The following is a 27,769-nucleotide window of genomic DNA, read 5'->3' as shown; positions in this document are numbered from 1 at the left end:
TTGCCTGACTGAAGGTTTATGCCATTATAACACAGACAGCAGAGACTATTGGTAGCAGATTAGGATTGGATGAACTTTCCTGGCATGTTCAAATACTATCACATACCCATTATACAGCAGCTGCAGACCCAGGGAAGAGGCATTTCATCGATCAAAGTCTGCCTAGCAAGCTCTAAACCTTGTGGTCTCTATATATGTTAATGCTACCACCTTGGCAGCTTTTCACTAAATCTAAGCAGGGAACAGGGTGTGTGGAAACAGCAAGTCTTTCACAAACTCATCTGCAATCAGTCCAGAGAAGACACCATGGGGGCAGAAGGGATGAGCAACACCTGTGTGGAATTTAGCTGTGAATACCTCACTTGTAAAATAACTCTGACTTCAGAAAGGTAGATGGCATGTCTTGATGCAGAGCATTGTGTGTAAGTGGTTATTCCCTCTCTCTGTGCTCATCTGGCATCACGCAGAAACCACCTCCTCAGAGCTGAACCTGTTGAAGTGTCTAAGATGGGCCAGATGAGGCTAGAATTGCTGCAGACTCCCTCTGTCTGCTGGCTGGCTGATATTTTTTCCCCAGCTGATGCCAGAAAGACTTTGGCTGCCCTTGCATCAATCTGTTTGCTGGGGGACAGGTGGTGGTAAGCCATTCTGGCCTCCAAGTGTAAGCTTTGCTCTATCCAGTGCCATCAGGAACAGACTGTAGTGAGCATTTGTGGAGGTACAATTCAGTGGTTTGGGCTGGATATTGCACAGGATGCAGTGGAACAGTCTTGTAATGTCCCCAAAGCATCTCAGGGATAATAACCTTAAGGCCTGGGGACAGGCAACAAGCACCCTTTGGTCGGTGCTCCAGCTGCAGAGCTGGGATAGCCTCCTACTTCCCTATGGCCATCGCTTCACAAAAGGTGATTCCTGGGGTTTTAAAAAGGGTTTGGCACCTGTTTAACACACATCCAAATGCTTCTGCCTTAGAAGAGGAGCTGTTGTCTGTGCAGGTATTTTGAGAGGCACCTGGAGAAATGTTTGACTCTTTTCCTGCTAGAGCCTTGGAGTGTCTGTTTTACAAAGGAGAGGAATAAGGGGGTGATGTAAGGAGAGGAGAACCATTTCTCATTGGCAATGCTGAGCATTTCTCCTTTTCATACAAATATTGCCACTGTTTAATTCTGCAGTTTGAGTTGGCAACAGCAATAAAGTCAGCAAGCAGATGCTTTGCAGAGAGAAATTATCTCTCTGCTGTTGGTTTTCTTGCCCTGTAGCAAAGTTTTATTGTGAGTCGGTTGTGCCTGTAATAAGCCTGGCTTTCTGAGAGCTGCCCTTGGGTAGGAGATAGGAGAGTTTCACTGTGAGCCTCTTGTCCCCTGTGTCAGAGTTCATTTCCCATTTCTAGGTAGCTTTAAGGTAATGGTATGCTTGTTTTGTCAATTTGATGGTGAGGGAGGCTGAAAGTTTTACTCGTCAAAAGACCTTTTAGGGGAAAGCCCTGAAGTGTGTTCAGTATGCTAAGTGCCAAGTGCTGTTGTGCCACCAGCATTGCTGATGTTTGGGGATGTTCTAACTACTTGCAGCGGTTGCAGGCTCATTGTGTGCTTTGCACTGGATTGTATTTGTTTAAAGAGAAAGGACCTGACTTGCAATGTATTTAGAGTAAAACAAAACAGTAGGATTTCTGCCTAAGCCAGGGGTTTTCCACTTCAGTCTGAAAAATGTTATATTGCATTGAAGCCTCTGCTGGACTCCCTGCTGAGTGAAAGTAAGTGTGATAGAATCAGTCCTCTATCAAGTGAGAACTTCTTTCAATGGGAATAATGGCTGGGGAAGTCGCTTCTGAAGAAGAGGTTCTCACTACAGGGCAAGCCATTTCCACTGTTTCTCTAAAATCTCTTCTGCCATGCCTCTTCTAACACGTGAGTTTGTGCAAGCGTGTGGAACGTGCATAACTGTATTTACAAAGCTGCCAGGGTAAGCTTGACTGTGTTTTCCTTGGGCTTGGCAGAGCAGAATGATATTTTACAGAGAGAGCCTGAAGAGAGCTGACTTCGGTGCAGCATTGAGCTCGCTGAAAACAGTCTCATACTTCGATCACAGCTCCTTGGAGGTCCTGACAGGAGAACTTATTTAAGTATTTCAGAAACTAGCTCTAGCTGCTTGCGCCAGCCATACCTATTAAAGGTTACAACTGAGGATAATTATTCTTTGTAAGAACTAGGTTTTATCAGAGAGGAGAAATGCACAGCCCTAGTAGCGCAGTGCATGTCTTGGTAGTGCTTTAGCGCTTCCTCATAATCATTCACAGTAATGCTGCCCAACTGAGCAAATCCTATGGCCATTTTATCTAGATAAAATGGAGAAGATGGATGAGCTTTTCACTGCCCCTGGAAGGCTGACAACAAATCTCAAATTCATCAGACCAAGGAGGAAGCAATTACGCAGACAGCAGCTTGCCAATAGCGACTTTCTCCCTTAAAATAAAGGGGCACGATGACATCATATTTTCATCAGCTCTCCCTGTGCTGCTGCAGTGAAGGAAAGGCAGAGGCTTGGTCTGAGAAAGCTGCCTCTTCTTCCACAGCTTTCTTTTGACTTCTCTCCTTCTAAACCTCTGCTTTCTTTGTTTCTGCATGTCCTGCCTTGAAAGCACCTTATTGCCCTGCCACCTTGTACCACAACACAGAAAACCAGACTTACTCTTAATTTCATGCTACTTTGGGCAAATTCATCTGCACTGGTACTTAGATTTTGTTTCCTGCTCCGTCCTAGCAACCTGATGCTAGGTTGAAATCCAGCACGGAACAGCTCAGGAACAGGATATAGATGATGCAAGTGGCATCTGAAGGAAGTCTTTTGGGATGAGAAGAGAGTTACTTGATGAAAAATGAGACTATGCATCCAACATATGGTCACTCAGAGTCAATGTACCTGAACCCAAAGAGAGAACAGCAGCGTGTCAGCAAACTGGTAAAGAGTATATTTCCCCCAACAGTTGTGATGTGGATGAGGCAGATAAGACAATTTTTAGCCAGTCTGTTTGTCTTGTAGGCTGTGTGAGCAAAGTAGAAGGATATATTCAGATCATAGCATGTTTTTGGATGTGTAGTATCCAATAGTTTGGATTGCAAAAGCCCACAGAAGAGTAAGTGGAAAATGTCTTCTATTCTCACATTCATTTAACTAGTCTGGAAGTTATGGGGCTTTCTGGTTTGAGGGGAGGGAGATGCCTTTTGGTTGGTTTTCTCTACCAAGTGGGTGAAAATGGTTTCTTTGAGTTTCATTTCCCCTTCATAAACAAATTGGAAACCGCAGTCATTGAGCAGAAAGGAGTTTTGGTTCAGTGAACAAAGAAAGCCTTTAAATTAGGGATGAGCTCCCGTAGAATAGCAAAAATTGCTAAGATAGCGTATCTCAGGATAAAGGTGAAGGATGGAGAGGGAACAGTCATCCAGATCACTGAGTCTGGAGGGAACTAGTTAAGGAAGCTACTAGTAAGGCTATTTATTCAAAAGATTTCCCTTCATGTTTCTCCGTTTTATCTTTCCACTTTCATTTGAGGACTCTTGTTCATCCTGCTATGCTTTCCTCCCTTACAGTATTTCAGATGTGTACTTTTGATCCTGTCTTTCTCTCTTGTGAGAGAGCATCTTCTTAATGGCAAGTCACACTCTTAGAGAGCCTGGGAAATTGTAGAGGTGGACTGGAAATGAGATGCTTTGTTGTTGTTGTCCCGGCAAAAGCCCATTGAGTTAGAATAGTTCTCAAGATATGCCACAGGCCAGGTGAAATCTCATCATTCTAGACTAACCACCAAGCATTGCGGTTACTTGATAGGCAAAGCTCACTTGCCCTTGGCAGAGCAAGAGACCGTGCTGGGACTGAAATGCCAGAAAAACATACTGAAGTGAATGCCTCTTGGGGATTCACTTCATCGTCTGAAGGTAAGCTGTTAAAGGCAGGCTCCGACAATGAGAGCTTTCTGTCCCTTTGTGTTTTGGCTGTTAAATGGTTAATGGAATGGGAATGGAGACCGCTGAAGTCATCTTGAGACATTCTCTTGTTACTGAGATGCTCCTTTACAATTTGAAATCAGTCATTTAGCTCTAAGTGGCTACGGGTCATTAATTATGAGCAGGTTCTCCATGGTACAGCGGCAGATTCTAAGTGGCCTCATGATGAGTTATTAAAGAAAACTTTTCCCTTGGTTCAGAAATATGATTTTTAGCCTGACTTTAACTGAGAGATTTCATACTGAGAGTCTCATGGCTCCCTCTGCCCTCCTGTCCAGAGAAGCTAATCTTGTAGTTAACCCAAGAATATGGTTCACTATGCAAAATAGCCTGATGTTCTTGTTTGGATAAAGTTATGCTTCTCAATGTTTGACTTCCTTTTGTATCCCATTCCTGTGTCTCTCTCTGATTTTATTCTCTAGTCAGACCTGTCGCACCCAGCACAGAGACATTGCAATGCTCTCTGCCCTGAAGCTCATTTATTCTCTTGCCTATTAAATTTGCATTAAATTCCACTGTTTTGTTTTGGGGGACATCCTAGAATTAGTACGCAGCCTGTTGTCACAAGGCCATTCTCCACATTTCCTCTCTTTGCTGAAGGCTGTAACATTTATATTTGAAAGCTTTTTATTTTTCCACCTGTGGCATTTGAATTGTAATACACCCTGCGGACATTTCAGCTTTGTCAGCTTGACTGTTATTAAGCTGTAATCATTTATCATCATTGGCAATGATTTTATGTCTGGTTTTTTTTTAGCAGGTATTGCAGAACACTTATTGGTAAACTGCTGTGAGTATGCAAAGACTTAAGATATATAATTTATAAAGCCATATCTATGTAGCATTTATGATGGAAGGATGTGCTGAGAAAGTGTTTGAGATGGGTTATTTTTAGATGAGCCAGAAGTCTCTGTTTCCATCTCATTTCAGGCCCCAGCACTGAATAATTGAGGATGTCCAGAAACCCAAAAGCTTTCTCCCCTCTAATGGCAAGAGAGAGTATGTAAATAAAACTGACAAACGTAAAAATGTAATAAGCTACAACTGTTTCATGAATTTATAACATGAAGGGGGCAAAGTAATAGAAAAGCTATAAATTTGTGTCACTCATACTCCTTTATTAAGAGATACTAAGCAACACACGTAATGGGCAGTGCAAGAATGTTAGTGTAGCTGATGCCTTCCATGAGAACTGATTGGAAGGGACTTGCTAAACTTTAATAATTTGATTTCTCATGCTCTCTGTGTGTATTTGCACAGACATGGAGTTTTAATACCTATGCGATAATGTGTTTTTTATCATAAGGAAGAAAAAAAGTAACATATAATTTTAATTAATAAGAGTAATTGAGTTAATTTCCAAATTACTTCAGGGAAGATTGTGAAGTTTTGTGACCTGACATTTGCAGAGAGAATCATCTTTTCTGTCTTTTAGCTAACAGGGTGAGGGAGGGATTTTATGTTTAAGTCTATACTGTTTGCTGTGGATACCCTACAATCACTGGATAGAGTAGGTTTCCCAGAGGGTGATTTGTCTTGGAGGCATATTCTAGGGTAGGCTGGAGTGACCTTTGGGGATGCTCGTTTCTTTTCAATGTCAAAGGAAGGAGAGTTGGAACAGATGAATTTGAGCTGGGATTCGGGTTGCCCGAACTCTAGTGTCTGGGCTGCTGTTGTGGTCAGGGAAATTCTGGTCAATGCCATTAATGGTGTCTAGGGAGCTATTCAGCTGACCAAAGGCAGGCTTAGACTATGGTGAGCTACATTGATTTCTAGATGCCACTAATAGCATTGACATCTAAAGTTAGGTGACCTGAATTCCACTCTAGATGTCTAAAAGATGCTCATAGACACCTGAAGTTAGAAGAAATAGTTGCAGTCTTTCCGTGTTATATCCTGTAGCATTTCACAAAAAAAAAGATGGAGTTTAGTCCAGAAATCTTCTGCGATTCAGAAGTTTCAATGTTACTTATGTAACTAGTGTAATTGTAGGTAGCCCTTACTGTAAGCTCATTGTTTGGACAGTCCCAGTGGGAATGTTTATACTCATTTTTACTTCATAGTCTTTGCACTCATTTCTGCAGATCCCTGAAACAGAAAATGCAAAATGAAACGTGAAAGCAAGGGATTCTGTGGCCTCTCCTATCTGTGTGTTGTAATGAAGCTGCTGATCACACAACTCTTTAACTAAATGTGTTTATTCCAAAGCATCTGAAACGCTTCCGTAGCAGATATTTGGTTGGTGATAAGAAAGGACTGTAACATTTCCTTTGGGCATAACTACCACAGATAAAAAAGATTATTTGAGGTGGCATTTATTACTGGTGGCATACTGCCTGTGCTTGGAAGTGGCTTGGGATACAGGCAATTATATATAAATAGAACTAGTAAGAGCACAGAAAAGCCTCAGATGTGCTATTGTATAGCAAAGCCTAATATAAATAAACAATCATTAAAAATTGCTAACATAAAACAAGGGAATAATCTTTGCTTTCTCTTGTACTCCCACCCAATTAGAATGGCTTTGACAAGGCATTTGAACTATTGAAGTGAGAGATGCTATTCCAGTCATCACACTGGTTTCCTTAGGAGGGATTGTATACATGGTATTGTTAGGCAATTGTGATGGCAGTTAATACTTTGTTTGCCTGTACAAATATTATTAACAATCCATTAAAAAGAATCCATAAAAGATTCAGAACACATTTTACTCACCTTTCTGGATGGTATTCAGTGAAAGAAGATGAGCTTTGTGATGTGAGGCTGCTTGTTATTAGGGTGTTATTATTGCTTACAAGTCTGTTATTGATCAGGGGATCAATACTGAAATGTGGTAGAAACCCTTCCTACGAACCATGTGAGCTGCTTATTGATGGGATTGTTAAAAAAAGACTTCTTGTTAAAAGCCAGATGTGGTGTACAAATTTGGTCATTCTCCTCATCTCCACGGAAAGCTGAACCTCAGAAAAGGAAGGTCTCACTACACCTTAATGTATTTCACATTTTGTCATTAGTGTTGCTATTGCTGGTATACTTAGCTGTCCTCCATTGAGCTGTGTTTGCATTTGTATCTTGGATACCCCAGTTGGTTTTGGTGTATCTTGGTTCATTTTAATAAAGGAAAGAGTATTGAGATGGTGAGTGTTCATTTTACATATGAGCTCTTGTGTCAGTCAAGGGGTTAAGTTGCATCCTAGAGAGTAATTGGTTTTCACTGTGAGATGTGGCAGAGAGGCTGGCAGTGGGGAGGGAAAATAAAGATAAAAGGAGAGGGTGGGAAATTGTGTTGGAGTGATCTGAACCAGTCTTTCGTTGCAGAATTTTATTTTTGAGGCCTTATCGTCGTCGTCGTCCCCCCCCCCACCTTGTCCTGTAGTAGTTTTCTAGTTTGTTTTATTCCCAACCTCACACCTTATGTTATTTCCATTCATTGATGCTGTACTGTTGTTATTATATGGACTGGATTGCGTCTTCAGCTTTACTGGAAGCATGAATGTGAAGAAGCCTCTTAATAAATAGCAATTAGAAGGTTTTTATGCCTATGACTCATGCTGATGGGAGGGTTGTGCTGGAGTATGTCCCACAGCTTTCTAGGAGCCGAGATACTGTGTAAAAGTCCTACTGCTTCCCAAAACCTTCTGTCCCTTCTGGGGATGGGCTCAATTCTCGAGCAGGTCTTGAGCCTCTCAAGGAGAGAGTTGGGTGTGCCAGCAATCAGACTAAGAGTCCTCTGTTTTTTGTTGGTATTTTTATTTTTTGGGAGGGGTAGGGGGGAGCTTGGAGAATAGTGAGAAGGGACTTTCAGCAATACAGAATATTTCTCTGCCCTTGAAAGGACTCTGGGTGTTGCCAGCACCTGGTCAGAGAGAGCAGGTTGCAGGCACAGGATCTATGGTGGGACTGAGGGAAGGGAGTGCTACATTGCTAGTGTTCTCACTGACCTTCACCTCCAGCCCTCTGCTGTCAGCTGGTGGGTTTAGGAGCAGTCTTTGATGGTGGCACTGTTGCTGGCTGCTGAGTGAACCTCAGAGAGGTGAATGGGAGGGGAAAATGTGGCATAGCTGCGTTGCTACTGGAGGAATTGGAGAAGACCTGTTCTATCATGTAGACTGTATGTTTGCAAAGAAAACCAATTTCTCTTTGAAAAGGTCTCCATCAGGAAAATAAACCATAATCGCAGTGGAATACATCAGCACCATCTGGGACCTGGGGGAAGGACACTCTTAAAATCAGCTTTGAGATGTAAAGAGCCAAACGTTGGTAAAAGCCACCTGCCCACCATTCCAGGACTGAACCCAGAGACTCTTTTTGTGATCTGACTCAACTTCCAGAACTAAGCTCAATTTCTGCCAGGGTGCATTTCGAGAGATTCTTTATTTGGACTATTGAATGAAATGTTAGTTTATATAGTCAAGACTCATATTTTTTGAAAGCTTTTGTGAGGGAGGATATCAGCTTTAGCTGTCGTCATTTTTTTTCACTGTATCAGCAATTTTCTTTTTTAGATACACAACTAATTTTCCATTTCAGCTATAGTATCTATAGTCACTATGGACGTTTCTATAGCAACCAGCCTTGTGCTATCTACATACCTCTAGGAATTGATTAAACATACAACATAAAAATGTTTTTCATTTTATTTTTCTGCAGACTATGTCTGTTAGCGCATGTTTTAAAAACTTCTTGAGTAATGTGAAATAGAAAGACCATCTCTGTCATCTTTGTACTCCTTAAGAAACCTCTTTATCGTTGTTTTTTATATGACTCCTATAATCCTATTATGTCACTACCTCTTACTGTAAACCCATCCAATGCCTCTAAGGGAGAGAAAAGCACTAAAGACACCAAATAACCTGGATTTTATCCAGTGCAAGAAATCTGTGGTAGACCAGGGAACTGAGCTGTGGCCTCTGGAGTTGTTATTTAATGCTCATTATCCTGAGTTTCTCTCAGCATCTGCCCAAAAGGTTTAGGTAAAACTCTCTGTGAACAATTTCCTTTACAGAAATCACAGGTTTTGTGTTGCATAAAAGACCAAACTTTACCCTTTCAGTTGTTTCTATTGTTTTCAGTATTTAGTGCTATGTGTGTGACAGCAGATGACCAAAATTTCATCTAGAGCTCCAGATCTGGTCTTTTGTCAGTTTATGCTACAAAGTAATTTTAAAAGTTTTGTGTTGTTTTAAAGATGATACAGAATGGGGTCTCCAGAGCACACCCAATTTTCTTCCATTTCTTCTTCTTTTTTAAAGGATTTAACTTAATTTGATGGATTCTGATTCCAGACCTCAGGCATGTATTCCTGTTTACAACTGTATTGATTACATTGCAGTCATCCTATGACATTTGAGAAGCAGGTGAAAAAGCTTTAATGCTTCCAATATGGCACCTGTTAAAACTAGAACGTCAAAAGGTACATATTCTTTCAGGTTTTGTGTATTCATCTCTTTTCTAACTCATGCTCTGCGTTTCAGTGAGTTGTCATTAACTCAGTACTCGTAATCCTTAATTTGAATTACAGTTTAGGCACGTTTCCAAATCAGATGCTTGTGACAGTGACAATCACCATTTTTAATATTCTATGATCGTGTTTAATCTTTTATCAGCAATGCTGCCTTAATAGGTCATCTTCACCTGTTCTATTTCTGCCAGTTTTTGCATCCTCAGTGATATGACTTTGCAGTGTGGGACTATTAAGTGCACTACAGAAGTGACTAATTAAAAGTCAGTGGCAGTTAAGCATGTTTTAAATGTTTTGCTGGGTAAGAGTACACTTCAGCACACGTATAAGTCTTTCAATGAATTTTGAGCCTGTGAAGGGAAAACATCACATTTCGATTGGCTGTATTAACTCATAAATGTTGTATTTCTGTTCTTTACTAACTGTAGTTGATAGATAACTATGATTTAGAGGAGCAAGTGTGTAGGAGAATGCTGCCTATAAAACAGCAGGGATTAACTGAATGATTTTTTATTCACTTTTCCATTAGCAGGGTGTCAGCATGATATTCTGTCTGACATCTTCAGTTGTCCCCAAATTTACTTAAGTTGTATGGAACTGCAATTCAGTGGTGGAACTCAATTGGGGAAGAATAATAAATTTCTTAAGACTTAAGCTCTTGAGGCTCAATCCTGACCAGGGTAACTGAAAAACCAGCATTTTATGTTTTCATTATTGACACCATGAAAATTACTGCCCTTCTCGTGATGTTTCTTTGCCCACATAGAGCTCCAAAGTCCTGTTTGTAGACTTTATAGTCTTGATAAAAACGCTTTTGGTGTTTGTCAGGCTCACACACTGAGTGGAATATCCTAAAACAAAGCCTATTTATAGGACAGAAGTGTCTGAAAGGAAGAAAAGCAATAACATGAGCAGCAGAATCATGTTTCTTCAAACCTGTGACAAGACTACAGCGCAGTGGAGGGCAACGAGGGTACGCGTCCCAGGTTGTCATGCTGGCAGGCAAGACACAGGTCAGGATTGTAGCCCTCAGCTACCCGTGTGTGTGAAACAGTTGCTTGCCTGTCATGCAGGATATCAGGTTCAGGTCCATGGAAGATGATGTGTCACGTGTACTTTGAAATAATGCTGAGCGCTGTACACTGCGTTGCTCCACTGACAAGACAGTGGCTTGTAAAGGAGAGGCAGACAAACATGCTGATCAATTCGTAAGAAAAAGTCTGGTATGATATTCTGGCCAGATCCTTAGCTGTTGTTGATCAGAGTACTGACTGATCAGTCATGCTGATTGCAACTCACGGAGGAGTTTGGGTACTGCTCGTGTACATAGCATCCATATTACAAGATGAGATTTTTGTATTTGAAACCCATTTTTAAGCAAAATGAAAAGAATATGGGATGGCAAGGCCAACAAACAGAGCTTTAAATTTTTAACTGCTTATCTGCAGAGCTGAAGAGATTGGCATTTGAAATGCTTTGTGCTTTACTCAGTTGCACTCTTTTGAAGCATCTTCCTGTAAGTCACAGAGGCATTACTGAGAGAATTAGAAAGTGGAATTAAATGACACCAAAGCACAATAAAATTCTGGCTTGAGAGAAGATACCACAGTGAGTAGATGTTGTTCTAAAATAAAGTGTTGAGTCTGGGAGTAGAACAGCATCTGTTTGTGATGTGTAATTTATGTAGGATAATGTCTATCTACTGGGTGGAGCTGGCACTCATTAGGAGATCAGAAGTGTCTGTCAGAGAAGCAGCTGAGAGCCCATCTGAATTAGATGAGGGAGGGATTTCCTGAGTTTCCCTGTTTGCAGAGGGGCTTTGCAGACTGCAAGCTTGGGCTTTGTTTCTTCTTTTCTTCTTTTTTTTTCTTTTTTTTTCTGTACAAACCTCATGATGTGCCCTACTAATTAAATCCCAAATCTCGACAGACTTTTGGGGTCTATCCCAAGACTCAATGAACTGGAGACTTTTCTGCCCTTAGGCTTCTGTGAAAAGACTTCTTCAGGGGACTGTGCTGATTCAGCCAGCCTGACAATCAAGCTAAAGATGTGTGGGTGGAGTATGAGGTGGAAAGGACTTGCTTGCATTCTGCCAAGCTTTAAAAGGCTACTTAGTGCCTATAGTGGGAAATCAAGGAGACTTTTACAATAGAATCATAGAGTCGCTTAGTTGGAAAGGACCTTTAAGATCATTGAGTCCAACTGTTAGCCTAAAACTGCCAAGTCCACCACTAAACCATCTCCCTAAGCACCACTTCTGCACGTCTTTCAAATACCTCTAGGGATGCTGACTGGGAAGCCTATTCCAATGCTTGGCAACCCTTTCAGTAAAGGCTGTTTCCTCTTATTCTATCACCTGTTATTTGGGAGAAGAGACTGATACCCACCTTGCTACAACCTCCTTTCAGGTAGTTGTAGAGAGCGATAAGGTCTCCCCTGAGCCTCCTTTGATCTAGAGGATACATAAGCCCAGTTCTCATTGATTTTTTGATGCAAATTATGAGACAGCTCAAATGCTGTGGAGTGACAACAGCTGAGAATTTTCTGGCAGCTGCCCAAATTCCATAAGCACTACTGAAAACCTGGGCCATGACTGCAAGACCAGAAGGCAGCACCACAGAGGAGAAGCAAGTGCATGTCTGCAAAGAGCTGAAGCAGAAGTATCTTTACTCTGCTTCAGAAATGCAGCTACATAATTTTGCCCCTTTTTTTAAAATCTATAATAGCATAAGCACTTTGTCATTTCTAATTTAGGTATTGATTTCAACAACACAACACTGTGTTATATGTGGATGCAAGTTCTAGGATTTCCCTACAAATATTCTATACCAAACCACAAAAAAAATCTAGTGGACTGGGTGTGTAGAGATTAGCTGGTCTTACTCAAGATTTGCTAAGGTTTAGAGAGAGGAGTCTGGATATGATCCCTATGCCCATTGGAACGGAAATGCAGCCCTTATAGGTCAATGGGTCCGAGGGGGAGAAAGAGATTTTGAATCAGTTACTAATTACACAACAGATTTCCAAATTTTGGATTGAAATAAGATATGCTTTCATTGAATCAAAACCAAGAGCATGACATGTATGTAAGGAGAAACAGGGACTTAACTCGTTGGTTGTTGTCTGCATCTATGACCCTGTCTATAAAAACAGGCTGATTCCAAGGAAAGCAAGCAAGCAAAAAAAAAAAATCAAGCCTAACTGTAAGTCAACGTTAAAACTAGGAAGGGAAAGAGGGTGAATTAAGGAAAACATTAAAATGTCCATAATGTTGAGAAAGTTTCATCTAGTGGAGTACCCTATTTTTAATCATGATCACTCAAGGATGCTTAGAAAGAATATACAAAAAAAGGAGAAGGTAACAAAAGACATCTTAACCAGCTGCTGCAATTGATGGTTTAAGTCTTTCCCTGCAAGGACTGCATGCAAAATATAATTTTTAATAAATGCTAGGATACCTTGCCCTCCTTTGATTTATATAATCCCTTTTTGAACCTGCTTATATTTTGTCATCCACAAAACTCTGTGGCAGTGAATTCCAGAATTTAATTAAATGTTTTGTGAAAAAGTACTTGCTTTTATTGGTTTTCAACCTGCAGCCTAAATAACTTCTAACTCCTTTTATCTCAAGAAAAATGAATAGTGATCCTCTATTCACCTTTTCCATCGCACATTGGCATTTATGGACTGTTACTGTTCCGGTCTCTTCACTCCCAGGAATGTATTCTCTAGTAACTTATCTTTTTTCAAGTATTTTTTCCTAGTTCATTTGAAATTGTTGCTAAAAAGGACACAGCTCAGATCGTGGCCATTTTGGATGAGGTTTGTCCTTTAGATCTGCACTGCAGAGCTCTACAGCCTCAGTACAATAAAGGTAGAAAAGTGGTTCTGTTCCCCGTTTACTACTCTGTTTAACGTTCCAAAGTCAGAGGTACAAAGGGATTAAATTTTATAACATCCTTCATTTGTTAAACTTCTGTATACCATCCCATATTTGTTAAATTTCAGACTTCTGACTAGCAAAAGAAATGCAGCTTGTGCTACACTCAAGTGATACTACCAGTAAGTGACATGAGCTCTGCTAAAGGGTTCATCCACGTGATAGGGTCGCCGTCTGCAAGTTCAGTCATCCTTCATGCTGGCAGTTGGTAGTGATGGTGTGGTGCAGGTGGATGTCTACGAGGTCTTCAATAGTCTAATGGCCATGGACTGCCAGCTTGAAGGTGTTTTCCTGCAGGGTGATTTCCACTCCTTCCTCCAAGATAGGCAGCAGCTACACTGACAGGTTGTTTGCAAGTGCTTGTATAGAGAGCCGCAGTCCCTGCATTAGCACACACGCTTCTGCTTTTTCCATGCAAGAGTCTTGATTCATTTGATCCTGTCAATGTATATATATATTCCATTTCTACCTTCTCTATGTGTCTAGCTGAAAGGAACAGTAATTTAAAGTATGCCTTACATTACAAGAACATCTGCTGGGTAATGTTCACATCACTACTATTAGTACTTTGATGTTGATTTTTCAATTGTATACTCTTACTCCATAGTTAGAGTAGGAAGCATATTCACACTGGAGGGACTGGATAGCAAGTGGATTGAGAAAGCCCTTCTAGTTTAAATATGTGGAGACTGGGAGAGGAAAAACCCTCCATGTGAGTTAGTTTAACTACAGAACAACTGGTTGTACTTGCGTTCTGTTATCAGTGTATTTTTTTAATACTTGAGGAATTATTTTTTTTATATCTAAAAGAGCAAGTATGATGGGTAGATCCTAGTCAGATACAATATGAGAAGCTTCAATTAGGTGCATTTTCTGTGTAATAAAACCAATAAAAAACCCACTTAAAGACACCAGCACCATTATAATGAACAATGAAGCTATTTCTCCTGCAGTATTTTAAGTGTGTGGCTGTAACTTCAGAATTATTTTCTCCAACAACATGCATATATCTGGGGCTGTTTGGGATTACGTTGTTTACCATACTGTAAGATCAATTCTAAATGTATGCACTGAAGTCTGAATAATTTATTTTCTAGCCCATTAGAACAATTTGGAGGATCTAATTCTGTAGGCAGTTTTTCTGCCAAGAGAGGGAGTGCACATGTGTCTGTGTATCTCTTGGGGAAGGAGAGACAGTCTGAATCTATGCTTTTAGAGTAAGCCACCCGCTTTACTGCTTGATTTGGCTGTATAAGGGTCTATGAGCAATTTGTCTTGAGCAGAATAAACTGCTCCTTCCACAGCCAATTGCAAAGTCTAGGGTTTGCAAAGAACCCACTACTCATGTCTTTGTATTCATGATTCTGCAACTGAGGCACGGACATACTAAACAGCCTGTTCCAGATTTACACTGAGGTCTGTCCTGGAACAAATGCTTAACTCAAATTTCCTAAGTCCTAGAGCTATGATGCCCTCCTGGTGTCCCACTGTTTTGGCTTAGAATTAAAGATTTTACCAAAAAATGCAACATTTACTAAAAAAAAAATGTTAAAGAGGAAGCTGCATTTTTGTTTCAGATTCTGCCATGAGCTCCCTTGCTTGCAAAGGAGTGGATTATCATGAACAATTTGGCAAATAATGTGTTAACTATTTCACAATGGAATTTTAAAAATGCCATTGTCAGTAGCCTGACATCTTTGAGGGAGATTTTAGTTCTGTTTTTTTTTAAGATGTCACCCTGCACTCACCACTACCTTTTGGTTTTAACATTTTCTCTTTTAACCATGACAGCTACACTATTTGCTTAGAAGCCCCAAATTGTCAAGAGTAGCCCTGTTAATGGTTTTGGTTTTGTTTAATTTCACATCTTGGCAAGCCCTGAAAGCTGTCAGGAATTATCATCTCATCACTCTTCTTTTGACTGTTTGGCATAAACAGGGTATGGGTCAGGGAGAGAAAAAGTGGAGGAAAGTAAAATTATCTGTAACTTAACAGCTCCTTGGATACCAAGACAAAGAAATCAAAGCAGGCAGCATAGGACCAACTACAACAGTTTTCTCTTCACTCAGATCCAGAATAAATAAACATGATCCTTCTGATCCTAGACTGAGAAATTAACTGTTGTTCAGTTCAGAGTGAGGTGGGAAGAGAGCTTTTTGAATGTTTGGGAATAGAAAATATTCTGCTGTTGTTGGAAAGGCTCCTGTGGCTGTCTTGGTGGGTCTTGGTTCCTGTAAGCATTTCCTTAACCAGGTGCTTGAGTGTTATTATGGTCATTGAACAGAGACTTATGGGTGTGCTTCACTCCTTGGCGGAAAGGGAGCTTTAAAGAGCAGTTTAGACTACAGTTAAGGGCAGCCTGTTTCCCAGGGCCTGGTGTGACAGCGTAGTGACTTTATTCAAGGACTGTGAGGGGATGTTCTAGTGTGGGAAAAGGAACAGGGCTGAACTAAGGTGGAGCAGCCCCCAGTAGTGTGTACTGACATTTCCTAAGCTGCATTTCATGAAATCTAGTTTGAGCCAGATGATTTAATACTCAGAGGATCCCTTGGTGCATTTCAGGGTTTCGTTAATCCACCTAAGGAAAAGCTGTGCATTATCTTTTCAAAAATGGGAAGATAATGAGCTGCTGGAGAGCCTGGTGTCTATTAGAGTATCTCTGGATCAGGGCAATATAGTGAGATATACTCCTGCTGACCAGCTCACCTGAAATATTGAGCCCTGATCTAAATGGGTACATCCATAGTTGCAGTGTTTTGCACGAACTGTCTCCTGGTTATGTGATGTTTTGCGTCACTGGAGAGTTCCCAGTTTCTACAGAAAAGAGTGACTTTGGAGGGAGAAAATGCTGGGATCAAATGTCTGAAGGGCAATGATGTCTCAAGCATTGTGCATTGTACATCGTAAAGAATTTAATGGGCGATGGAGGAGCAGGCAAGCAGGTCTTGCCTTTACTTAACACAGCAGCATCCTCAGCTAGACCCACCTCGCATAATGGTTGTAGGTGTAAATATCACTCAGAGCAGTGTAGCAACATGGAGAGCATGAAAGGTGGTGAAATAAGCTGCCTCTTATTGGTGCTGTTGAATTGCTTCAGAACAAAGAACTGAAGATAATAGCGAAATGTATTGCAAGGTGATGCCTCTGCTGCTCCTGGGCATCTGCCTTAGTTAGGCTTAATTGGGCCATTTGTGTAGCCTCATTGTACCTGCAGCTCCGAGGCTGGGTTTGAGGCAGAACACCCACCAGGCTGCAAAGTCAGAAGCACAGCTATGCTTTCCATCCCACTCCTTGACCAGTTACTGCTATTCCTGACCCTGTTTCATTATTCTGACCAATTCTGTTTTAACTTGGGTGTCTGCCACCTCTCCTTTGATGCTGTTCTATAGCCCAGTAGACCTTCGGACTTCTATTCCTTTTATAGGAAATTTATTTCTTTTTTTTGTTTGTTTTTTCCCCCTGGTTTTTCCCTTGGGCCATGTTGGTAGCTTTTGTTTATATCCCCTCAGTTACCCTAAATGATTTTCTGTGGGTTACCTTCGTTAAGTATTCTTCCCTTTTCTCTCCCATGGTTATTCTTCAATCGTTTTAGACTGTGTTAAAGAACATGGTCCATAAGTGGGCATAGAGGGGAGGTATTTCCAGTGTATATGGTCAGGGCATGGACTGTCCCTCCATCGTGCTTGTAGAAGGTATTTTTTGAAAGGGTGAATATGGTGATATGGGATGCCTATATGTGAAAAAGTTGCTGAATGAAATTATTTGAGTCCCTGTGTCCCAAAGTCTGCCTGCTCTCAGTGGGGAGACACAGGTTGATGCAGCTGAGGTACGTTACAATGAGGTATAGTTTGGCTCCTTAGTTCTGACAAAATAGACAGGTTTGCAACTGGGGTGAGGAGTCCTGCCTTGAGACACAGCCTCCTCTATTGTCACTTGTTGAGGGGGAATTCAGCGGCATGCAGAGGCAACCGTAGCAATTAGTACTAAGAAATTGCTTTGGCTTTTGTGTTTCTCTTCTGTGTTTCATTTCTGAGGATTAGCTCTGTCTTTTTCCTTCCCTGGTTCAGGAGCTGTCTTACGTTCATCCACTTTATGCAGACATTTAATTGATATGCTCCTATGTTTGGCTTGCTACTCTATAAACACAATTTCTTTCCTAGCCTTTAATTGATTTGGATAATAAAGTGCAATTATAAAACTCAATAAAAATTATAAAACTCAATAAAAAGGGAGAGCAGGAAAGAAAGAAACCTAAGTGATACTCTGCTGTGTGACTTTATAATAATGCAAAATCCCCTTTGGTTTAATTCTATTTAATTGCTTGGCTTTACTCATGTTGTTACAATTCTGTAGGCTTTCTCACGGTTATAAGGAGCATGCTTATGTTTGCATTTTTTAGAAGTTCCTTGTGTATATAATAATTGTAAATTTTATGGTTTTGCTACTTGCACTGGCATCCTCCCTTCTACTTGCTCACGTGCCTGGGGAGGCTGTACTACCGCTCGCTTTCAAAATTTTCCTAAACCAGACAAGTCCTCTACTGAGGATTAAATTTCCAAACCAGTGGCCACATTAGGAATACACATCTGTTTGATTTTTTTAATGTTACAGGAGGATTCTCCCTTCTTCTGTGGCCCCTTTACACACTAAATGTTCTCTTGCTTCCAAGGGAGGTTAGACCATGGACAGGAAATAAATAAGAAGAGATGTAAGACGTGCTACCAGGGGATGCTCTGGCAAGATTTATTTATGGGATGTGCCAGGAATGGGAGACAGTGTATTGGGATGGAAAGAGCAGGGGATCAAAAGTGCTTCAGCAGTTCTGGGCAGCTGTCTGAGGTACCTAAATAGAATATGGATTTTTCAGTCTCTTTGATATCTAAATCTCTGGGAATTTCTGTTTTACTCAGTGTCAGTTTTTTCACTAGAGAGGAAGGGACTTGTCTGAAGTTGTGTCTTGGATTTAGGAAATCTGGGTCTTTTTCTTGAGTGTTACATGTTACTGATGAGTTCCCCCTCTAGAATTTTTTTTGTTTCTCCCTTGCCTGTTTTCCCCTACGTAAAGTACCATAGGGAGAGGTCATTTCTTATTAGATGTGACTGCTGAGTTTACCCCAGCAGAGCCATTCTACTGCTGCCATATTGTTACACATTAATATCTGGGGTTGCTTGGGTATGATAACTGAGTTTCTGTTTCTCTTTATTTTCCCAGTTGGGAGGCTGTGGAATCCTCGGCGTAGGCATCTGGCTGGCTGTTACCCAAGGGAACTTTGCCACCCTCTCCCCTACTTTCCCGTCCCTGTCAGCTGCCAACATACTGATCGTCACGGGGACATTCATCATGATCATTGGCTTCGTGGGCTGCATAGGCGCCATCAAAGAAAACAAGTGCCTCCTGCTGAGTGTGAGTATTAAGCTGCTGTGGCATTGCAGTGTTTCTTGTCTTAAGGTGCTGGTGGTATTCCAGTGCATGTTACAATGTCCTGTATTTCAACAGAAGTTGCCCACTTGACATGGATGAGATGTGAGTCATACTTAAATCAGTCTTTGATAGGTCTAAGGAGCTGCTAGATCATTCCTGACCATGCTTTTAACCTTTCCTTGGAGGATGAGACCTGCAAGAAGGGAAGAGTTAGCAGTGGTATGAGTTTCCTTGAACTCTTGAGAGAAGAGGGAGAGATTTGTGATGACACCTTCTGCAGTGTACCCTTGAATTACTTCTTACTCAGCTTCGGTAGCTGTATACTCCAAATGTCTACCCTGGCAGCACTGATGATCTGAAATCCTGGGCAGAAAGATCAATGTAGGCAGGAAACATTGAAAAGAGGTTGACTGTGGTTAAAATGGAAAATGAAGTCCTTCAGATTTGCCAATGCTGGTTTTGCCGATCATGAATTCTTAAAGGGCTGGGATGTGCAAAGGTGGCAGTACAAGGAGACTGTTGTGAAATTAAAGATAGATAACGTGCCAGCTGTGCATGACTTAACAGAGGTTTGAGCAACATTCCTAATGTATTTTATCAAAATGTAATTTGATGCCACTCAAAGCTGGACTTTGCAAGTAGTGAGTGCCTGCTATAGTTGGTGTTTGTGTGTATTTTGGGTCTCATTCAGCTGAAGATCAGGAAGTGAGGTGATCTTGCTGCTCAAGTCCTCCGAGGTTCAGCAAACCTCAGAGCGAAGTGAAGCTGGGGTTTAGTTTGGTGAGCTGGTGATTCCTTTGTAAAAGACCGTTCCTCACTGGGCTTCACATATTCATTTTACTCCCCTGGGAACCACAGAAAGAGTCAAGAGCACAGACCCCAAGAAAAATTTATCCTGTAAAAAAATTTTAAGTGTCTGTGAGATTTCAGGCCTCAATAGAGGACTCTTTCCAGACCTCTACCTTATACAGTCGGTTTTGCTGATTTTTTTAACCAGTAAAAGTCAGGACTAATCAGTCTAGGCTACTAAGGGTTGTTTATGTGGCAGATAGGTGGTTTGAAACGAAAATGAACAACATGAATTGAAATTAAGGCAATTTTGTGAGTGGAAATTTACATTGGGAAGGCTGAAGTCAGAATCTGAGGCTGAAAGTCTTCAACAATTTTAACAGTCTTATAAATTCCCACTTTGTAGAGGAAGTCTGGCCAGCCAGATTAATTACTGGATTACAGCTCCCGTGCCAATGCAGGAGGAGTCCACAGGGTGCCGAGTCTAGATTGGTGGTAGTCTTTAGACCTGCAAGGACTCGAAAGACATGCAACAGGAGCACAAGCACCTCTTGTTCTGCTTCCTAAAAGCAGAAGGAAGAGGAAAGGATGTGGCAGCTACAAGTTAGGGAAAGATGTAGTTGGGAGGATGTGCTGCTGTTACTAGGATGGATGGTTTGGAGGAAGATATTGGAAGTGTTACAGGAGGCATGAAGCACCACTGGGATCTTAAAATGGACTGGGAGTGAGGAGGGCAGGAGGAACTACTAGTTCAACCTACCTGTGTTCGAGAAACAGAGTTTTATGTGGTGTTGGACACAGCAGTATGTTTGTGTATGGTCTTGCCTTATGAATAGTGCTAATTTTCAATGATGTGATAAGGGATGAGATTTCCTAAGGAGTCTGCTTAATGATACTTCTCAATGAGAAATGAGCAGTATCAAAGAGACATTTCAATCTGTTTATATTTCATACACTAGGTTGCACAGCAGATGAGACTCTGATCCTGTATCTTTGTGTTCTCTGCATATGACATTTGTATTGGGTTGGCAGAGCAAACCTGTAAGCTCTTTGGTCTTAGGCTGCTGTGATGTTAGGTGTAAATGATAATAATGGCTTACCTCTGGCATTTGCCAATGACTTTTGAAAGAAAAGAGGACAGCCGAAGTAGCAGAGGACAGATGGAGAAAGGAGGTCAAAAGCAGAACTGAAGTTTAATTTGTAAATTATATTTTTGCATGGCTGCATGCAACAATCAGAAATGATCCACGTTAACTCTCTAATTAGAGTGTATAGATAGCCCAAAGCTTCACTGTTTTACTGACCTGAAGGGATTTACCTGGAGTCCACCAATTTACAAGCTGGCAGATATTCTTTACTCAGTGGCAATGTATAGCCAGGACAATGCCTAATCTCTTAAGAAACAGGCCCATTCCTATTTCTCAGAGGAAGAGAATAATACGAAAATCTAAAATAGAGCATGGAAAAAAAAATATAAAAAGAAACCTCAACCATCCTATGTGTTCTGCAAAAATATGCAGGTGGGGTGAGCTGTGCAGCTGTCATTCTAAGATCTCTGTCAACAAAGAATGGATATTTACAGTGATTCTTATTTGTTCAAGCTACAACATGAAAGATGATAAACTTTCCATCATTAGATTTCCCTAGGGAAATCAGAGCAACTAGCATTTCTTGAAATAAGTATACAACCTGGTGTACATAATCTTGCATCTGAATGTAGATGCAAATTGATGAGTGAAGCAGGCAAACAATGTTTTCTTGCTTCAGTAAGATTCCTTTGACATTTCTGCTATTCTTGTTGCTCAAGATGGTATAACAGAGGTCTCTCTGCTACAAGCTTAGCTGTAATTAGAAAATGGCAGCTTTGTTCTGATGGGTTGTGTCACCGTCCTGAACAGGTGACAGAGCTTATAAGCTAAGAGTCTAACTTAAGTCTAAGTTAGTTTATTGACTTTCATTGGGGTTTTTAATAGGTATTTGGTCCTGTACTGCAGGATCATCTAGCTGTACTGCAAATCTCTATAGGCTATCTTAAAACAAAATTAGGAATTTGGTTTTTCTACCTCTTTGCAAATGTGTATAGTATAATGTCCATCAGAGCTATTAGCCATTGTCTTCATGGATGATGAATTTTAGCAAAACGTTTAGCTTGAGTGCTCTTAACCCCGTTGCAACGCTTTTCAGCTGAGGGCAGGTCCTTGCAGAAGATGGGGCACCAGCTTGCTGTACCAATCTAGCACAATCAGTTGTGATGACTTGATTGTAGTGCTGACTTTAGGCAGATGCTGTATGTACATGTGCATATGCCATTGCTGTATGCTGAAGAAATTTATTCCTGATAAGTACTTTTTTTCTCTGAATGTTGACCTAGCTGATCCTTAAGTGTCTGTGTAAACATTTTCTTCTAAATTAATTGCTTAAGATCTATGTTGGAGGAGGTAAATTGCCTGAATTCTCTGTCTTTCATACATGTTTAGAAGACATCTATATTTCATAGAATCATAAAATACTAGGTTGAAAGGGACCTGAAGGATCATCTGGTCCAACCTTTCTCGGCAAAAGCATGGTCTGTACAAAATGGTCTGGCTGAATCTTGAAATTGTCCAATATTGGGGAATCTACCACTTCCAAATGCTTATTGTTCTCATTGTAAGAAACTTTGTTCTTGTGTCCTATCAAAATCTCCCCTGGAGTAGCTTGTACCTATTATCCCTCATCTTTTCCATGTGACTCCTCTTTATAGCCACCCTTTAAATACTGGAACACGACGATAAGGTCTCCCCACCAAGCCTTCTTTTCTCAAGGCTGAACAAACCTGGTTCTCTCAGCCTTTCCACATACGTCGGTCTTTCCAGTCCTTTCCTGGACCCTCACCAGCCCATCCCTAGCCGGGTAGATCCCAGCCTGTGCTGCACTCCTGGATTATGTTTTCCCAGGTACAAGACTTTACACTTGTCCTTGTTGAACTTCATAAGGTTCTTGCTAGCCCACTCTTCAAGCTTATCCAGGTTTTCCTGCAGGGTGTCTCTCCCTTCTGAAGTGTCTGCTTCTTCACTCAGTTTGGTGTCATCAGCAAACTTCATCAGGGTACGCTTGATCCCATGATCCAGATCATTTATGAAGATAGAAAACAACATTGGGCCCAGTATCAATCCCTGGGGGACCCCACTTCTGACAAGTTGCCAGTCTGAAAGGGAGCTATTTACCACCATCTTCTGAGCATGGCCTGTCAGCCAGTTCTCCACCCCCGACACAGACCACTTGTCTATAGACATCAGTTTCTGTAGGAGAAGGCTGTAGGAAACTGTGTCGAAAGCCTTGGAGAAATCCAGGTAGACAATGTCCACCACTCACCCAACATCAACTGTAGAGTAGATTAGTTTGTGTAGAAAGTGATCGGGTTTCTCAAAAATTATTTGCCCTGGCTTTTCACAGTCATGTGCTTCATTTGACTCCTGATAGCCCCCAGGAGGATTCATTCCATAACTTTCCCAGGGATTGAAGTAAAATTGATGGGCCTATAATTTCCTGGGTCCTCCTTTAAGCCCTTCTTGTAGATAGGGGGGATGTTAGCTTTCTTCCAGCTATGGAAGAAATGTCTCCTGATCTCCACAACTTCTCAAAGATTATGGAAAGCAGCCTCACAACAGCATCAGCCAGCTTTCTTAACACCTTTGGGTGGATAAAATCACAACCTGTCCATTTGTATGGCTTAAGCTCCTGTAACAGTTTGCATACCCATGCTTTCTTCGCTGGCAGTGGGACTGTGTTTGCATCAACCTGGATTGCTGTTCTCAAGGCCTGAGGCCCCAACAGTGCTGGTAAAGAAGGTGAAGAGGTGAAGAAGTTGTTGAGAACCTCTGCCTTTTCAGCCTTGTTGGTGACTAATTCACCTCTCTGGTTTAACAGCAGGCCAATATTTTCCTTCTGTTTCTGCTTGTTGTTTAGGTACCTGAAGAACCTTTTGGTGTACTTTTTGACATCTCTGGCCCTTTTCAATTTGAGCTGAGCTTTTGCTTTTCTAACTGCATCTCTGCACACTCTGGCAATGCCCTTGTAGTTCTCAACAGCTGTTCATTTGCTGTTCCATCTCTGGTATGCTTCTCTTTTGCTTTTGAGCAGACTCAGAAGCTTGCTGTTAAACTGAGGGAGTCTCTTGCTCCACCTATTTCCCTTACATTTAAAGGGGATGAACTGTTTTTGTGCTTCCAGGAGAGCATTCTTGAAAAACTCCCAGCACCTGCTAGCCCCTTTCTCCTCCATGTAAGCTTCCCAAGGAATCACTCCCAACTGAGCTTGGAGTGAGCTGAAGTTTGCGCTTCTCAAATCTATATGCTTTGTCCTAGTACTAACCTTCAGTGTGCTCAGCGGGATCCCAAACTCCACAATATTGTGAGTTTGCACTCTATGCTCGCACTGAAAAATGTCATTATTCCATGGATAGTCCAGGTTAAAAATTTCAGCTCTAGACATCCAATCATGATGGATTAAGTTATTTATTATCTCTATTAGTGTCCCCTGCAGGCAGCCCATGAGATCCGGATGTTCATTCTGTATGAAACTCTTGGCAAGAGGAGGTCCCTGACCAGTAGAGCTTACCATCTAAATAGATAAGACAAATGGAAAGTATAATTATCCTCATTAGACAGATGGGGAGCTGCAGCATGGTGAAACTAAGTTCCTTGCATAGGTTGCACTGGGAGATTGTGGGAGACCTGTGAAGCAAACCCAATATGTCTAAATCTCAACTGAATGCTTTTGTCATCTTTCTTTGATTATTGCAGAATATGTCTACATGTCCTGTGTGCTACAGTGACCTTTAAGAAGTATTTAGTCCATGTTTCCTTAATAGTAATGACAAATTTGATTTCCTTCATCAAGTGTATTATGTCCAAATGATAAATAAATATCACAAAGCAAAATTAGTTTTCAATTTTTGTCTTGTTGAAAGTGTCTAATTGGCACAATTAGCTGGTTTCCATGAGCTCCACTGCAGGCTGTACCAGCTGGGCCGATCAGCTTAATTGCAACGTTACCTTCAGTTAAATGGGGAACAGGGCATTTAGAGAAGCTGCCAGAAAGGACATGTGAACATGGTCTAATGCAAATTTTTTGCAAATAGGATCTTATTTTTGGTCCAGGAAATCATAGTCAGGTAAAGACCAGAATGGTGCCCTTTGTGAAGGTAGGATTTCTATGTCTGTTGGTTGTTACAGCACACATGTTTAGATACTATGTTTCCAGATATGTGCAACTTAATAACCCATGTCCTGGAAAGAAGTAAGATCCATAGGTAGTTCTTTATTTTGTGACACTTTTTTTCTTTTTCTCCAATGATTTGGCATAAAGAACACAGTCTTCTGCTCCTGGTTGGGATGTGCAGAATCGCCAATAATCCAATCAAAAGAGGTAGAGAATGAGTCTTGCTTGTGTAGGCTTTAAGGCCTAAAAATGCCTTAAGTTGACACAGGTGATTCTTCAGCACATATTGCCCATACAGGAATATATTAGAAAGAGGAGAGGGCTTGAAGTATACAAAATGCTGACTCCTCTCTGGTTACCCAAAGCAGCTGCCTTCTTATAAAGCACCAAGGTTGGGTATGTTCCATACGATTAAGGATTAGATAATTTAGAAGATGGCTTAGATACGCCCTGTTTCCCCTGATTTGTCAATAAGCCTGATTTTTTTTTTTTTTTTTTTTTTTTTTTTTGCAGAATCGCCAATAATCCAATCAAAAGAGGTAGAGAATGAGTCTTGCTTGTGTAGGCTTTAAGGCCTAAAAATGCCTTAAGTTGACACAGGTGATTCTTCAGCACATATTGCCCATACATGGAGGAGAGGGCTTGAAGTATACAAAATGCTGACTCCTCTCTGGTTACCCAAAGCAGCTGCCTTCTTATAAAGCACCAAGGTTGGGTATGTTCCATACGATTAAGGATTTTTTTTTTTTTTTTTTTTTTTTTTTTTCTGTAGAAAAGCTGAAACAATGATTAATTAGATGGGGAAAGAAAATAATTATTAACAGACAGATCTTCGTGTTCAGGTCATTTAAATGAGAACCTCGCGTTAATAAGCGAGGAGTTCATCAGAGTTGCTGAAATGAATAAGATCAGAATTAAATCTTGATATTAGGTCAGGACCAGTCATGGAAAGAGCTGATACTGTATATGTGTCTGAATGACTATCTGGACATCAAAAGGCTCTTATGTATGGAATAGTCCAAGGGGTAAATGATGTTTTGTACTGTGCTGTTGAGAGTTTCCTGAACTTCAGCCAGCTCATCTGTAAGTGAAATAGCAATAAAGAAAATGAGCAAAAAGTTAATGAGTGGGAAGAAAAGGAGAATAAAAAAACCCTACTGTTTTCAATAGTACTGGTGGATCCGATCAGAGCTGACAGCTGAAACTCCATTGGTGAGGGGGAATATATTTCAAAGCAACTAAATGGGAAAGAAATAGCCCGTGAATGACTTCATCTCAGTAATTTAATGCTACAGACCAAACAGTAGATTCTCATTCCAGTTTAGCACATCCGCTTGTGTTCTTTTAGCAATCTGAGTAGCGAAATCAGGGAAATTGTGGCTGCAGCCACATCAGCAAGCAAGTGAAGCAACCAGGAAGATACCATATACACAGCCTGAGAACGTGATACATCATGTGTAACGCTTCTCCATGTAGTGCTGTCATGCATATGAAAGCCCAGACTTGCTGCCTGTTTGGACTGTAAGTACTGAGCACCAAACTCTCCTAGTTTTGTTGCCTCTCCTTTGTTATTAAGAATCTGTTTCTCATTGCCTTTCAGTTTTTAGCTCCTTCTGCTTGGCTGATACTGAAACTCAGGAGTGGATGGGATCTGTCCAAGTCCTCTTCTTTCTCCCTTCTTTTCTTCAGCTCTGGCAGCAGTTAATCAAAGAACATGAGAACAGAGGAGAGTAAACAATAAAGCTGTTTTCCTTCCCCCTTGTTTTTAAACTTGAGCCTAGGCTTACTGTGTCAGAAGGGCTTACCTCATAGGGTAGTATTTATTTTTCTAATATAGACTTATGCAGTATCACTAGTGCTTGATATGTTTTGAATCATAGAATATCTCAAGTTGGAAGGGACCCATGAGGGTCATTGAGTCCAACTCCCTGCTCCTTGCAGATTTACCTAAAATGAAGCCATATGATTAAGAGCGTCGCCCAGATGCTCCTTAAATTCTGACAGGCTTGATGCTGTGACCAGTTCCCTCGGGAGCCTATTCCAGTGATCAACCACCCTTACAGTGACAAACCTTTTCCTAATGTCCCTATTCCTTCTTGTTTGCCAAGGTGCTGCTTTGTGGCAGTCAAACAGTGTGACAGTGCCATGTGCAGGAGTCAGTGGAACTATACAAGTTTATATCAAAGCTTAATCTGTTTGTCTAAATGGCTATCAGTGTTTCTGAGTCCCGAACTCCTGGTTGATTAATCTATTAACTAGTAGTTGTTAACTGTGTATTAGCAGCATCAGCTTCTCTGACAGTCTACACAGGTTTGAGATCCCTTATCACTTAGAAAGCCACCTTCACCCCACCTTTTGTCTCAGCATTCCATGAAATGATAAAGTTTTCGATTCTTAGGGAGGTGAGAAGGGGGACCAGCAGGACTGCCATCATGGACTCCCGGAGGGCAGACTTTGGTCTTTTTAAGAGTCTGCTTGACAGAGTCCCTTGGGTGGCAGCCCTGAAGGGAAAAGGAGTCCAGGAAGGCTGGACGTTTTTCAAGGAGGAAGTCTTAAAAGCGCAGGCGCAGGCCATCCCTGTGTGCAGTAAAGCGAGCCGTAGAGAGAAAACACTGGCCTGGCTAAACAAAGAGATAGGGTCACAGCTCAGGGAAAAAAAGCGAGTTTATGGCCTTTGGAAAAAAGGGCAGGCCACTCAGGAAGATTGTAAAGGTGTAGCAAAGTTATGCAGGGAAAAGATTAGAAAGGCCAAAGCCCAGCTTGAACTGAACCTGGCCTTGGATGTTAAAAAGAAATTCTATAAATAAAGTAGCAGCAAGAGGAGGACTCGGGACAGCCTCCATCCACTATTGGATATGGGAGGCAATGTAGTGACAAAGGATGAGGAGAAGGCTGAGGTACTGAAGGCCTTTTTTGCCTCAGTCTTCAGTAATGGAGTAGGGTGTTCCCTGAGT

At 41.2% G+C, this 27,769-nt stretch overlaps 1 protein-coding gene across 5 annotated transcripts in view; it reads left to right on the top strand.

Annotated features, from left to right (window-relative positions):
- Positions 1-27,769, top strand: part of TSPAN4 (tetraspanin 4) — a 367,797-nt gene that overhangs the window by 271,165 nt on the left and 68,863 nt on the right. For all 5 annotated transcript variants that reach the window (XM_014957436.1, XM_014957439.1, XM_014957438.1 and 2 more), the window contains one exon: positions 18,615-18,806. In XM_014957436.1, the coding sequence (XP_014812922.1) occupies positions 18,744-18,806 (63 nt within the window). In that variant the 5' untranslated portion in view covers positions 18,615-18,743. The remainder of the gene's footprint in view (positions 1-18,614; positions 18,807-27,769) is intronic.

This window comes from Calidris pugnax, unplaced genomic scaffold, assembly GCF_001431845.1.
Source record: "Calidris pugnax isolate Ruff unplaced genomic scaffold, ASM143184v1 scaffold211, whole genome shotgun sequence".
NCBI lineage: Eukaryota > Metazoa > Chordata > Aves > Charadriiformes > Scolopacidae > Calidris > Calidris pugnax.
This window is presented reverse-complemented; position numbering and strand designations above follow the sequence as displayed.